Raw genomic sequence first — 15,595 nt, forward strand, 5'->3', positions numbered from 1 at the left:
GAAACGCTGGGCTGGAGGAAGCACAAGCTGGAATCAAGATTTCTGGGAGAAATATCAATAAACTCAGATATGCAGATGACACCATCCTTATGGCAGAAAGTGAAGAGGAACTAAAAAGCCTCTTGATGAAAGTGAAAGAGGAGAGTGAAAAATTTGGCTTAAAACTCAACATTCAGAACATGAAGATCATGGTATTTGGTCCCATCACTTCATGGGAATAGATGGGGAAACAGTGGAAATAGTGTCAGACTTTATTTTTTGGGGCTCGAAAATCACTGCAGATGGTGATTGCAGCCATGAAATTAAAAGATGCTTACTCTTTGGAAGGAAAGTTATGACCAACCTAGATAGCATATTCAAAAGCAGGGACATTGCTCTGCCAACAAAGGGCCATCTAGTGAAGGCTATGGTTTTTCCAGTAGTCACTTATGGATGTGAGAGTTGGACTGTGAAGACAGCTGAGCGCCAAAGAATTGATGCTTTTGAACTGTGGCCTGGAGGAGGCTCTTGAGAGTCCCTTGGACTGCAGGGAGATCCAAACAGTCCATTCTAAAGGAGGTCAGTCCTGGGTGTTCTTTGGAAGGAATGATGCTAAAGCTGAAACTCCAGTACTTTGGCCACCTCCTGCGAAGAGTTGACTCATTGGAAAAGACTCTGATGGTAGGAGGGATTGGGGTCAGGAGGAGAAGGGGACAACAGAGGATGAGATGCCTGGATGGCATCACTGACTCGATGGATGTGAGTTTGAGTGAACTCCAGGAGTTGGTGATGTACAGGGAGGCCTGGCATGCTGCAATTCATGGGGTCACAAAGAGTCAGACAGAACTGAGTGACTGAATTGAACTGAAAGCAACTGAGCACACACACACACCTGCCTGATGGACTTAGAGAACAACGGGAAAGCAAGACATTTTCCTGGAGAGATCTCCCCTCAGCAGAGCTATGGTGGCAGCTTTCACTTCTGCGTTCCTTAGGCTGTAGATGATGGGGTTCAGCGAGGGGGTCACGACCCCATAGAACAATGCAATAAGCTTATCCAAGTTGAGTTCCTTGGCTTTGGGCTTGAAGTACATGAAGGAGAGAGTTCCATAGAAAATCACCACCACTGTGAGGTGGGCAGAGCAGGTAGAGAAGGCTTTGTGCCGGCCAGCAGCAGAGGGCACCCTCAGGATGGCAGTGAGGATGCACACGTAGGACAGGAAGATAAACAGCAGCGGGGCCAGCGTCAAGACAACTGCAGACACCACTGTTAGCAGCGTGTTGAGAGAGATGTCCCCACAGGCTAGTTTCAGCACCGCCAAGATCTCACAGAAGAAGTGATTGATGATATTGTGACCACAGAAGGGAAGGCTCCAGGTGAGATTGGAATTGAGAAGGGAGTTGGCAAAGCCTGCCCCCCAGCTCAGCACCGCCATCCACGTGCACGTCTGCGAGTTCATGAGTTCTGAGTAGCGAAGCGGCTGGCAGATGGCCACGTACCGGTCACACGCCATCATGGCCAGGAGCACACACTCTGTGGAGCCCAGCGTCAGGGTCAGGTACATCTGCAGGGCACAGCCAGGGAAGGAGATGGTGCTTTGGGCTTCCAGAAAGTTGACCAGCATGAGAGGCATGAAGGAGGATGTGCCACAGATGTCCATGAGGGCGAGGTTGCTGAGGAAGAAGTACATGGGGGTGTGCAGGCGGGGTCCAGCATGTTCAGCCCAATGAGGAGGGCGTTCCCCAGCACATTCACAGAGTAGATGCCCAGGCAGAGCACAAACAGAACCATCTCTAGGTTGTGGTGTTCGTGTAGCCCCAGTAGGACAAACTCTGTCACGACCGTCTGGTTTGCCCCATTCGTCTCACTCTCCATCCATCTCATTCTCCCTCTTTTCCCCTCTGCACCATGAAGGTGTTGGATTAAGCACCAGTGGGCCTGGGAGCCAAGCAACGTGGATGTGTGACCTTGAGCAGGTCAGCCCCGCCTCTGGAACTCAGTTTCACCATCGGTATAATGAGAGTGCACTTCAGGTCTGCAAGCCAGCCCTCTCAGTTCTGTAGTTCTGGTGTAACTTACAGGAGATGGGGTCCATTCTAATCATCTAGGCTCTTCTCTCTTCTCCCCAGGCTGACCTAGGGGAGACAAGAGAATACATTCTTTTTTCTTGAGCTCCTTTTGAATTTGCAGTGTTCTTGTGTGTTAAGAGGAAGCATGTTTTCTAGGTTATGACTTCTCATGGCTAATGACACCAGTAGGATTTCAGATTCATTCACTCACTGAGGATTTGTTGAATGCCTACCCTGTCAGGGTGTTTAGGTGCTGGGCTATAGCAGTAAGAAAACTACGTGGACCAAAAGATGCCACATTTGTAACAAGTGTTGCTCTCTTTCTCCAATTAAGTGGGATGAGCTTGGGAAGTGAGATGGGTGATGAGTGATGGCCACCTCATTCCTTTGGGCATAAAGGTTGAACATTTCTACTGCATAGGATGTACAAGCCTTATTCAGGTGTCTCTCCATAAGATCAGAGACCATGCATTGATTTTTAAAAGAGTATATAAGAACGTATGTATCCTAATAGAGCCATTGGTCACAACATTTAACTCTTGTCCTAAAGGCCAAGTGAGTCTCCTCTTGCCTCCATTTTTAGGATAAATGATATTGACAATAATATTTCACTGGAGGGAAAGGTAGGTTCTAGTCTGGCAGAAGTGTCCTGGGTCACTGACCAGCTCTATAAAGGGAAGGTGGGAGGCAGCCACATTCTTTCCCCAGGAGCCTCCATGTCTCTTCTGAGCTGGTCTCAGCCCCTTGGTAAATGCCAGTGTCTGGAGGGAGCCAAGTGTCAAGTGTTAGATGGAAAGCTGTCTTGTAGCCCATGTGATCCCTGTTCTATGGGAGGAACGGGAACTGATGGTGAATTTTAACCTTTCAGAAGACATAATTACTCTTCCCTCTGTCCCTTCACACCTAGATGACTTGAGGCCAGTGTCCTGTGAAAATATTAGAGCCTGGTCGCTCCTTCAGGGCTGGCTATATCCCTGAATTCTCCTGCTAGATTGTATCTATCATTCTTGTAGGCCAATGGACCCACCCTTTTCTGAATAAACCATGCCTTTTCCCAGAGCTACATCTTTGCTCAAGAAGTTTCCTTTTGAAGGCATGTCCTTCCTTTCTTCCCCATTAGGGGGTCTTCTCCTCCTCTTCAGAACCCAGTTCATCTCTCTTCCTCTCCCACCTGCCCCCTGCAGAGTTACCTGCTCCCTTCTTCCTCTCATAGCCCTTGGTCATCCTCCCTGTTCCTATGCTGCACACCTTTCTCCTCTGCCACACCAGAGAGCAGACTCTCTCTGTATACCTCCCTCCTGTGTTTCATACAGTGAGTGCTGCCAATGGTAGTCCCACAAAAGTCAACACATGATTCAAAAACCCATTGTTGACATAGAAAACCCTAAAGATAGTATCAGAAAATTACCAGAGCCTATCAGTGAATTTAGCAAAGTTTCAGATATAAAATCAATATGCAGAAATCACTTGCATTTCTATATACTAACAACAAAAAATCAGAAAGAGAATTAAGGAATCAATCCCATTCACCATTGTAAGAAAAAGAATTAAATATCTAGGAATAAACTTACCTAAGGAGACAAAAGAACTGTACACAGAAAATTGTAAGACACTGATGAAAGAAATCAAAGATAACATGAAGAGATGGAGAGATATTCCATGTTCCTGGGCAGGAAGAATCAATATTGTGAAAATTATAATACTACCAAATGCAATCTACAGATTCAGTGTGATCCCTATCAAATTACCAATGGAATTTTTCATAGAACTAGAACAAAAAATTTTACAATTCATATGGAAACACAAAAGACCCCAAATAGCCAAAGCAGTCTTGAGGAAGAAGAATGGAGCAGGAGGAATCAACCTTCCTGACTTCAGATTATATTACAAAGCTACGGTCATCAAGACAGTATGGTACTGGCACAAAAACAGAAATATAGACCAATGGAACAAGATAGAAAGCCCATAAATAAATCCATGCACCTATGGGTACCTTATTTTTTACAAAGGAGGCAAGAATATACAATGAAGCAAAGACAGCCTCTTTAATGACTGGTGCTGGGAAAACTGGACAGCTATATGCAAAAGAATGAAATTAGAACACTTCCTAACACCATACACAAAGATAAACTCAAAATGGATTAAAGATCTAAATATAAGACCAGAAACTATAAAACTCTTAGAGGAAAACATAGGCAGAACACTCGATGACATACATCAAAGCAAGATCCTTATGACCCACCTCCTAGAGTAACAGAAATTGAAATAAGAACAAAAGTAGACAAGTGAACCTGATTAAACTTAAAAGCTTTTGCACAGCAAAGGAAACTATGAGCAAGGTGAAAAGACAACCCTCAGAATGTGAGAAAATAATAGCAAATGAAACAATTGATAAAGGATTAATTTCCAAAATATACAAGCCACTCATACAACTTAATACCAGAAAAACAAACAACCCAAACAAAAAGTGGGAAAAAGACTAAACAGACGTTTCTCCAAAGAAGACATACAGATGGCTAACAAACACATGAACAGATGCTCAACATTGCTCATTATTCAATTCAGTTCAGTTCAGTTGCTCAGTTGTGTCCGACTCTCTGCGACCCCATGAATCACAGCACGCCAGAGCTCCCTGTCCATCACCAACTCCTGGAGTTCACCCAGACTCACGTCCATTGAGTCAGTGATGCCATCCAGCCATCTCATTCTCTGTCGTCCCCTTCTCCTCCTGCCCCCAATCCCTCCCAGCATCAGAGTCTTTTCCAATGAGTCAACTCTTCGCAGGAGGTGGCCAAAGTACTGGAGTTTCAGCTTTAGCATCATTCCTTCCAAAGAAATCCCAGGGCTGATCTTCAGAATGGACTGGTTGGATCTCCTTGCAGTCCAAGGGACTCTCAAGAGTCTTCTCCAACACCACAGTTCAAAAGCATCAATTCTTTGGCGCTCAGCCTTTTTCACAGTCCAACTCTCACATCCATACATGACCACAGGAAAAACCATAGCCTTGACTAGACAAATCTTTGTTGGCAAAATAATGTGTCTGCTTCTCAATATGGTATCTAGGTTGGTCATAACTTTCCTTCCAAGGAGTAAGCGTCTTTTAATTTCATGGCTGCAGTCACCATCTGCAGTGATTTTGGAGCCCCCCAAAATAAAATCTGCCACCGTTTCCAGTGTTTCCCCATCTATTTCCCATGAAGTGATGGGACTGGATGCCACAACCTTCGTTTTCTGAATGTTGAGCTTTAAGCAAACTTTTCCACTCTCCACTTTCACTTTCATCAAGAGGCTTTTTAGTTCCTCTTCACTTTCTTCCATAAGGATGGTGTCATCTGCATATCTGAGGTTATTGATATTTCTCCCAGCAATCTTGATTCCAGCTTGTGTTTCTTCCAGTCCAGCGTTTCTCATGATGTACTCTGCATATAAGTTAAATAAGCAGGGTGACAATATACAGCCTTGATGTACTCCTTTTCCTATTTGGAACCAGTCTGTTGTTCCATGTACAGTCCTAACTGTTGCTTCCTGATCATCCATACAAATTTCTTAAGAGGCAGGTCAGGTGGTCTGATATTCCCATCTCTTGAAGAATTTTCCACAGTTTATTGTGATCCACACAGTCAAAGGCTTTGGCATAGTCAATAAAACAGAAATAGATGTTTTTCTGGAACTCTCTTGCTTTTTCCACGATCCAGCGGATGTTGGCAATTTGATCTCTGGTTCCTCTGCCTTTTCTAAAACCAGCTTGAACATCAGGAAGTTCATGGTTCACATACTGCTGAAGCCTGGCTTGGAGAATTTTGAGCATTACTTTACTAGCGTGTGAGATGAGTGCAATTGTGCGGTAGTTTGAGCATTCTTTGGCATTTCCTTTCTTTGCGATTGGAATGAAAACTGACCTTTTCCAGTCCTGTGGCCACTGTTTTCCAAATTTGCTGGCATATTGAGTGCAGCACTTCCACAGCATCATCTTTCAGGATTTGAAATAGCTCAACTGGAATTCCACACCTCCACTAGCTTTGTTCGTAGTGATGCTTTCTAAGGCCCACTTGACTTCACATTCCCGGATGTCTGGCTCTAGGTCAGTGATCACACCATCATGATTATCTGGGTCGTGAAGATCTTTTTTGTACAGTTCTTCTGTGTATTCTTGCCATCTCTTCTTAATATCTTCTGCTTCTGTTAGGTCCATACCATTTCTGTCCTTTATGAAGCCCATCTTTGCATGAAATGTTCCCTTGGTATCTCTAATTTTCTTGAAGAGATCTCTAGTCTTTCCCATTCTGTTGTTTTCCTCTATTTCTTTGCATTGATCGTTGAAGAAGGCTTTCTTATCTCTTCTTGCTATTCTTTGGAACTCTGCATTCAGATGCTTGTATCTTTCCTTTTCTGCTTTGCTTTTCGCTTCTCTTCTTTTCACAGCTATTTGTAAGGCCTCCCCAGACAGCCATTTTGCTTTTCTGCATTTCTTTTCCATGCTCATTATTATAGACATGCAAATCAAAACTACAATGAGATACCACCCCACACCGGTCAGAATAGCCGTCATCAAAAAGTCTACAAACATCAAATTTGGAGAGGGTGTGGAGAATGCTCTTGCAATGTTGATGGGAATGCAAATTGATACAGCCACTATGGGAAATGATAAGAAGATTCCTTAAAAAAAACTAGAAATAGTACCACCAAATGACCCAGCAATCCCACTCCTAGGCATATACCCTGAGGAAACCAAAATTGAAAAAGACACATGTATCCCATTGACCATTGCAGCTGTATTTACAATAGCTAGAACATGGAAGCAACCTAACTGTCCATCAACAGATGAATGGATAAAGAAGTTGTGGTACATATACACAAAGGAATATTCAGTTCAGTTCATTTCAGTTGCTCAGTCGTGTCCAAATCTTTTGACCCCAAGAACCGCAGCACACCAGGCCTCTCTGTCCATCACCAACTCCCGGAGTTTACCCAAACTCATGTCCATTGAGTCGGTGATGCCATCCAACCATCTCATGCTCTGTCATCCCCTTCTCCTCCTGCCTTCAATCTTTCCCAGCATCAGGGTCTTTTCAAATGAGTCAGCTCTTTGCATCAGGTTGCCAAAGTACTGGAATTTCAGCTTCAACATCAGTGCTTCCAAAGCACATGTTACTCAGCCATCAAAAGGAATGCATTTGAGTCAGTCTTAATGTGGTGGGTGAACCTTGAACTTATTATACAGAGTGAAGGAAGTCAGAAAGAAATATAAATATCGTATTCTAACACATATATATGGAATCTAGAAAAATGGTACTGAAGAATTTATGTACAGAGCAGCAATGGGGAAACAGACATAGAGAAGAGACTTATGGACATGGGGAGAGGGGAGGAGAGAGTGAGATGTATGGAAAGAGTAACATGGAAACTTACATAACCATATGTAAAATAGATGACCAACAGGAATTTGGGTATGACTCAGGAAACTCAAACAGGAGCTCTGTATCAACCTAGAGGGATGGGATGGGGAAGGTGATGGGAGGGAGGTTCAAAAAGGAGGAGATATATGTATACCTATAGCTGATTCATGTTGGAGTTTGACAGAAAACAACAAAATTCTGGAAAGCAATTATCCTTCAATTAAAAAATCATCGCATAACAGCTTCATCACCAGCCTAACTGTGTGATGTTGACCAAGTCACTAGACCTTTGAGACTCAATTTCCTTCTGAAGAAAGGGGATTCTGTGTAGTGCAGATGAGACTCACAGAGAAAAAGGCTGCTGATCCATCCAGCAGCAAGTCTCCAGATCAGAGATCGCGCCTTCAGCTATTGACACCTGTTGAACCTGTGCTCCCTGCCTCCAGGACAGGAGCTCCAGCATCTGCCATGACCCTCTCTCTCCCCAGAGGCAATGCTGATTTTCCCTCCTCCAGCTTAAATCAGGATGATTGTTAAGGGAGTTTATGAAACAGACAGGGGTAGTTGTTTAATCTGTGTTAATCATTGACCATAAATCTTATCCATGTAAACATTAAAGGTAGGAATTCTCCTGCTGAAGTCTGGCGAAAACGGTGAAGAATTGCCTGAGTACGATGGCTCATCCATCCACACATCCAGCAAATTATTACTGAGCACCTCCTATGTGCTGGTGCTGGGAACACAGCAGAGGCAAATAGGGCCTTCTGCCCTCGCAGTGTTTATAGTCATCCCTTGTCCCTTGGTGACTTGGTCATATCCCTTCCTCTCTCAGGGCTTTAGAAACCTCTAGATTCTCTTTGAGTCTAGGATGTAAAGACAAAATAAAACCTGAGGTCTGGGAAGCAAAAGTTAAAAGGGCGCCTGGGTCATGACTTTATGTGGCTAGATTAATCCTGCCGCTTAACTTAATTCATTTATAAGAACTTGGTCTTTGTTGGTGTGTTGCTGCAAAAAGAACTGGTAACCTCCAGTATTGACCCCAGATACATGTATGGGGAGTGTTTTCAGGGAGATAAAAGGCAGGATACCACCTGACTCTGCTTTTCTCTTCAACACCCTTGTCTCCATCAGAGAGATCAGGTGGGAATGGATGGACACCAGAGGCCTTTGTCATCAGGCTGTGGCCTGTGCCTGCCCTCACCTCCTACACATCCCTTTGTGCTGGCCTGCTCCAGCCTCAGCAGACCACTCCCCGCTGGTGGACAAACCCCACAGGCTCCTGTTCCCTCCCTCTTCTCATGCTTGCCTCAGGCCAGAGCACCTTTCTCTCCGACCCATCTTCCAAGGCTCGGCTCACACCCACCTCCTCTGTGGGGTCAGCTTCTGAGACGTCTCCACAGCACTGACCATCCTGACAGCATGATGCCTACAGCTGTTAGCACGATTAATTTGTTGTGTGTGTGTATCATTCTCTCTCACACAGTGAGCTGCAGAAATCACAGGGCTGTGTGCAACTCCCCCCCAAACCTTCCAGCACCCCACACAGGAGCTGCCATTTGAGATGGTTCTTTCCTTTTGCTAAAATCCTGATCCCGGATTTCCTAGTCACCCTCGTTCCCATTTCCCCCATGTACACAAACAGGATTTGACTATAGGGACAAGAGATTTGGGGGTCCATTTTCTCCATGCAAGAACAACTGCTCTCTCTCAAGAGCTAAATGAGGAGACAGGTGGTTTTCCTTGCAATTTAAGCATCTGATCAGAACATTTTCATGGAAATCAGCAGCAGCCCATGAAGCTATAGGCTTGTGACCTCAAAGAAATAAGGCTGTGTCTAGAAAACACCATGCTGCCAGGTTACTGACAGCTTGGACTGCAACATGGGCTCAGGTTGGCGCCACAGACAGCAACTGTAGTTCTCTCGGCCCATCAATGGGATGAGCTGAGTTTTGGGTGTCTCCTGGAAGGAGTGCTATGGGAACCTGTGCTCATGAAAGATTGTTGTTATAGTTTAGTCGCTAAGTTGTATCTGACTCTTTTGTGTCCTCGTGGTTGTAGCCCACCAGGCTACTCTGTCCATGGGTTTTCCTACACAGAAATACTGGAGTTGCCATTCCCTTCTCCAGGGGATCTTCCCAACCCAAGGATCAAAACTGTGTCTCCTGCACTGGCAGACAGGTTCTTTACCACTGAGCCACCAGGGAAGGTTAAGGAAAGGGAATTGCTGTACAGGGTGAGGCCCTGGGCCCCTGTGACGGATGTGAAGTCAGTGATTGCGCTGGGTGTGTGAGTTTCTCCAGGTCCCCTTTCATGTTTCCCTTCCCGTGCCTTTCTCTTTCCTTCACAAGAAACGATGACAACTTGACAGAGGTTAGGACTAAAAACAGCCTTAAATAATGCGGCAGCAATTGCACATTTTCTGAATAAACTGTGATATGTCTCTGGGAATATCTTTTTGTCAACAACACAGGTCGAAATAAAACATTGGAAGACTGTCACCGCTTGTTTTCTAACTGCTGAGGAACGGGACCATCTTGCCACTCCGTGGATGCCCACAGACAAGCTCCCCCCAGCCCTCCCGCCATCTCCTGCCTACTCTTCTTCCTTATCTCTCAGGGCATCTCTCAGGGTGATGCGAATTCCACCCAAAAAACCCAGAAACTCAAGCACCAAACCACAGTCTTCTCCTTCCTCAGCCACCTCTGCCATCAGCCCGATGTCCCCAGGACATCAGCTCCACGCTCTCTGCCTGACCGCCCACCTGGGTCAGGCCCCATCCCCGCTTCCTCACTTCCTGCCCTCAGGCACGGGTGCTTCCCCTCTGTGCTCTATCTGGAGCCACGTGATCTTCCATTTCTCAAAAAGAATACTTCTTTTAAGTTCTAAGTCATGTTCATTTTAGAAGTATTGAACAAGGCTGGAAAGAATAATTCAGAAAGCAATATTAATCTGTAACTCCATCACCTTTAGGAAATAATTGTAAGTTAATATTTTGTCCTAATTTTCCAGGAATTTCTATATACATACTTGTTCATATATCCTTAAGAAAATATCATTAAAAAATTGAGATTATATTGAGTACAAAGTTACTTGTTCTATCTTTTTTATGTTAATTACAGTGTGAGCATTTCCCGTCATCAATTATTCTTCAAAAAATAAGACTTACAATGGCTGGGTCACAGTCCATCATTGGGCTCCACCAGAATTTATTTACACATTCTGCCCCAGTTGGACATTATGAGTCTTAGAATTTGTTGTTACCAAAAATACCTCTGTGATTAATGACATATAGATAGATAAATAGACAAATCTTTGTACCTGTAACAATGTTCTCTAAGTAATTCCTAAAAGTAGAGGTGTTGGGTCAAAGTGTGTGAAGTTTTCAAGTCTCTTGACTGATACCCACAACTTACTTGGCAGGAAGTTCATATAAATTTATTCACACCCTCACCTGCTGTGTATGATATTACCTGCTTCACCGCACTATAGTTAGTGATATATGTTAGAAAAATTCTTTGCCAGTTTCATGGGTGAAGTATGGTGTCTAATCAGTGACCCTGCTAAAAGGAAGTGTGATTGTAAACTCCTGTCCCCACAGCATAAAGTCGAAACTCCTGTCATGCATCAAAGGCCTAGCAGAGCATCTCTGCAGAAGCTTCGCCCAGGCTTGGTCAGCTGTGGGCTGCGGGCTGCGCTGCTCTCCTCTGTGCCTCTGTTCTGACCAGCAGAGGAAGCAGGAAGACAGACTGGAGGGTACCTGAGGGCTCAGACAAGCACTGTGCTTACCTACAGGGCGCAGGAGAGCTGGCCTGCTGCTCGGCGGCTGAGCTCTCCCATCACACAAGATGGTACCACTGAGGCCAGAGGAGGCAGGGAATGGAGATGCTCTCAAGCCTGAGTCCATTTCCTCTGTGTGTTCAAACCTGGGAAGAGGCTGAGCTCCAGGAAGAGGTGGAAATGGCAGGGTCTTAGTAGGTGGGTTGAGGACGGGTGAAGCAGAGTCTCCCCAAGGCCACATGAAGCCTGGACGCTCGGCAGGGAGGCAGTGGAGCGGCTGCTGCTAAAGCGACAGAGGAAGCCAGACCCTCAGCTGCTCCGGTGACCAGCGTCCCAGGGCCTGGGCTGGGCTGGAAATCGTGGAGGCTGGGCCTCGGCACTGCCTCTGCTGTGTGCTCCCCAGGCGCTGGACTGTGCCTGTCATCTATGAACTTCATCTCAGCTCTTCTCGATTTGGGGAGGACCCCAGGCTCTGCCCTACATTGATGTATTTTCTGTTTATTTAAGAAACTGGTGTGGGCTTGGGGTTGGGCAGGGCCAAACCTTGGGACAGAGCGAAATCCGGTATTACTGGCTCTTAGAGCAACACTGAAATAAAGCAGGAGGAGCACAGTGAGAGGTGCAGAGTGGGGAGGCTTCCTGGAGGAGGTGTCATTCAAGATGGGCCTTGAGGTGGGGGAGGGGTAAATCAGGAGTTGGGGATTAACAGATTTACAGTACTCTATGTAAAATAGGAAAACAACAAGGACCTCATGTGTAGCGTAGGGAATTACATTTTAAAAATAAAAAGACAGGCCTCGAGGATCAGACAGTCCTTTTACACAGGGAGCTGTGTGCTGGCTGGGGGCTGCCTTGTGGGAAGAACCAAGAAGGGCACAGAGCTGGGCATTGCTGGGCGCACGAGGCTCCTGCCGGGTTGGTGTGTGCAGCTGACAGGAGGGAATCTGTGGGGTACAGGGCGGGGAAGGGGATTGGTCATGAGCGCAGGGCCAGGTTGCAGGGGTCTGGAATGCCGCCAGTGAAGCCCTTTCACTTCATCCTGAGAGCTCTGGGAGCTATTCAGGGGTTTCAGTCAAGAGAGAGACATGAAGGGCTCAAATAGACTTTTCCGAAATATCCCTCTGGATGACCCTTGGAGGATAGATTGGGAGGAACAAGACTGAAATCTTGAGTCCAGCCAGGAGGCTGGTGTGAAGTAGCGGAGACTGATGCTGAGAGCTGGCCCAGGGCTCTGCCTGGGGAAGGAACAAAGGTGGAATTGTGAGCTCGGATCTGTGGCAGGATCAGTGGGAGGTGGTGCTGCCTTTCTGGATTGAGGATTCCAGACCCCCAACCCTGTGCCCTATCCATCCTCTCTGTAGGCGAAGGCAGACCTGAGCTGCTAACCTGCAGGAGCCCTGGCCTCCCTCATCTGGAGGTCTGTATCCTGCCCCACACCTTCCTGGCGGCCTCCTTCACCTCCTTGTTCCTCAGGCTGTAGATGACGGGGTTCAGCATGGGTGTGACCACAGCATAGAGGACCGTGAAGACCTCGTCAGAGATACGGGCCTCCTTGCTCTTGGGTTTCATGTACATGAAGATGACGGTGCCATAGAAAAGCATCACCACGGCCAGGTGTGCTGAGGAAGTAGAGAAGGCTTTGTGGCGCCCGGCGGCTGAGGGTACCCTCAGGGTGGTGGCCAGGATAAGCGTGTAGGACAGGCAGATGAAGGCCAGGGGCACGGGCAGCAGCAAGATGGCACCCACCAGCAGGAAGACCTCACTGATGGACGTGTCACCACAGGCCAGCTTCAGGATTGCCAGGATCTCACAGGTGAAGTGACTGACCACACGGTGGCCGCAGAAGGGCAGCCTCATGGCGATGACTGTCTCAGTCACTGACATGAAGAGACACAGGATCCATGCGGTTCCCGCCAGCAACCAGCAGAGCCGGTGGCTCATCAGCACGGGGTACCTAAGGGGCCGGCAGATGGCCAGGTAGCGATCATAGGCCATGATGGCAAGCAGCAGACACTCTGTGGAGAGTGTAGACAGACCCAGACACATCTGGAGTGCGCAGCCAAGAAAGGAGATGGTCTTCTGGGCTGACAGGAGGTGGACAAGCATCAGGGGCACAAAAGTGGACGTGTAGCAGATGTCCAGGATGGAGAGGTTGCCCAGGAAGAAGTACATGGGTGTGTGCAGGCGGGCATCCAGCACGCTGACCGCCACGATGCCTGTGTTCCCCAGCAGGGTCACCAGGTACACGGCTGAGCACAGAGGGAAGAGCAGGTGCTCCAGGGCAGGGTAACCTGAAAATCCTTTCAGGAAGAACTCAGACACCTCTGTGCTGTTGACTGGCTCCATATCACAGAGCTCTGGAGGGACGCACGGCTGGGAGGCAGGGAAAGAGGGTGCAGGGTTCAGGGGTGAAGCATATTGCTAGGGCCTTTTTGAGCCCTGACACACTTTCTGAAACTCTGGGCAGTCCCCATACTTCTTCCAGTTTTCAATAGTTCTACGTAAAAAATGAGGAATGAGGTGGGTCAGAATTTCTCTAAGAGAGTGTTAATGGAAATATGGGCAATCTGAAAAAGCAATTTGAAACAACGTTGGATTAATCAAAAGCAAAGAATTTACTGTGGAACTTCTCAGGGTTGTTAACACACCACTGTGATTGTGACTTTCTGAAAGTGCTGCAGAGAGTAGGTGGTTCCCCCACTTATTTGACCATAGATCCTCCTTTTACAGAGCACCCGTTAACCTTCTGCAAATAAGTATTCTAGCAGCATAGTTTTGGGAACAATGGGCTGGTTGGAAGTTTCTCAAATCTTAGAATCACCTGTAAGGATTACATGAGAATCACCTGGAAAGTTTGTGAAACTACAGATCAGATCAGATCAGTCGCTCAGTCATGTCCACTCTTTGCGACCCCATGAATCGCAGCACGCCAGGCCTCCCTGTCCATCACCAACTCCCGGAGTTCACTCAGACTCACGTCCATCAAGTCAGTGATGCCATCCAGCCATCTCATCCTCTGTCATCCCCTTCTCCTCCTGCTCCCAATCCCTCCCAGCATCAGAGTTTTTTCCAATGAGTCAACTCTTCGCATGAGGTGGCCAAAGTACTGGAGTTTCAGCTTTAGCATCATTCCTTCCAAAGAAATCCCAGGGTTGATCTCCTCCAGAAAAGACTGGTTGGATCTCCTTGCAGTCCACGGGACTTTCAAGAGTCTTCTCCAACACCACAGTTCAAAAGCATCAATTCTTCAGCGCTCAGCCTTCTTCACAGTCCAACTCTCACATCCATATATGACCACTGGAAAAACCATAGCCTTGACTAGATGGACCTTTGTTGGCAAAGTAATGTCTCTGCTTTTCAATATGCTGTCTAGGTTGGTCATAACTTTCCTTCCAAGGAGTAAGCATCTTTTAATTTCATGGCTGTAGTCACCATCTGTAGTGATTTTGGGGCCCAGAAAAATAAAGTCTGCCACTGTTTCCACTGTTTCCCCATCTATTTACCATGAAGTGGTGGGACCGGATGTCATGATCTTCGTTTTCTGAATGTTGAGTTTTAAGCGAACTTTTTCACTCTCCACTTTCACTTTCATCAAGAGGCTTTTTAGTTCCTCTTCACTTTCTGCCATAAGGGTGGTGTCATCTGCATATCTGAGGTTATTGAGATTTCTCCTAGAAATCTTGATTCCAGCTTGTGTATCTTCCAGTCCAGCGTTTCTCATGATGTACTCTGCATATAAGTTAAATAAACAGGGTGGCAATATACAGCCTTGACCTACTCCTTTTCCTATTTGGAACCAGTCTGTTGTTCCATGTCCAGTTCTAACTGTTGCTTCCTGACCTGCATACAAATTTCTCAAGAGGCAGGTCAGGTGGTCTGGTATTCCCATCTCTTTCAGAATTTTCCACAATTTATTGTGATGCACATAGTCAAAGGCTTTGGCATAGTCAATAAAGCAGAAATAGATGTTTTTCTGGAACTCTCTTGCTTTTTCCATGATCCAGCGGATGTTGGCAATTTGATCTCTGGTTCCTCTGCCTTTTCTAAAACCAGCTTGAACATCAGGAAGTTCACGGTTCACATATTGCTGAAGCCTGGCTTGGAGAATTTTGAGCATTACTTTACTAGCGTGTGAGATGAGTGCAATTGTGCGGTAGTTTGAGCATTCTTTGGCATTGCTTTTCTTTGGGATTGGAATGAAAACTGACCTTTTCCAGTCCTGTGGCCACTGCTGAGTTTTCCACATTTGCTGGCATATTGAGTGCAGCACTTTCACAGCATCATCTTTTAGGATTTGGAATAGCTCAACTGGAATTCCATCACCTCCACTAGCTTTGTTCATAGTGATGCTTTCTAAGACCCACTTGACTTCA

The 15,595-nt window shown here is 46.3% G+C and overlaps 1 protein-coding gene and 1 pseudogene across 1 annotated transcript; both read right to left on the reverse strand.

The window, feature by feature from the left end:
• Positions 1–884: 884 nt before the first annotated feature.
• Positions 885–2,067, reverse strand: LOC147367139 (olfactory receptor 2S2-like; annotated as a pseudogene).
• A 10,346-nt stretch (positions 2,068–12,413) lies between these two features.
• Positions 12,414–13,653, reverse strand: LOC147367140 (olfactory receptor 13J1-like). Its single transcript, XM_086414159.1, has one exon. It carries the CDS (start codon positions 13,566–13,568, stop codon positions 12,630–12,632), a length of 939 nt encoding a protein of 312 aa, XP_086270285.1. The 5' UTR covers positions 13,569–13,653; the 3' UTR covers positions 12,414–12,629.
• Between the last annotated feature and the right edge of the window lie 1,942 nt (positions 13,654–15,595).

The sequence above is a fragment of the Bos grunniens genome, chromosome 8, assembly GCF_055505025.1.
Source record: "Bos grunniens cultivar Pamir isolate PY7600 chromosome 8, Bosgru_T2T1.0, whole genome shotgun sequence".
Taxonomy (NCBI): domain Eukaryota; kingdom Metazoa; phylum Chordata; class Mammalia; order Artiodactyla; family Bovidae; genus Bos; species Bos grunniens.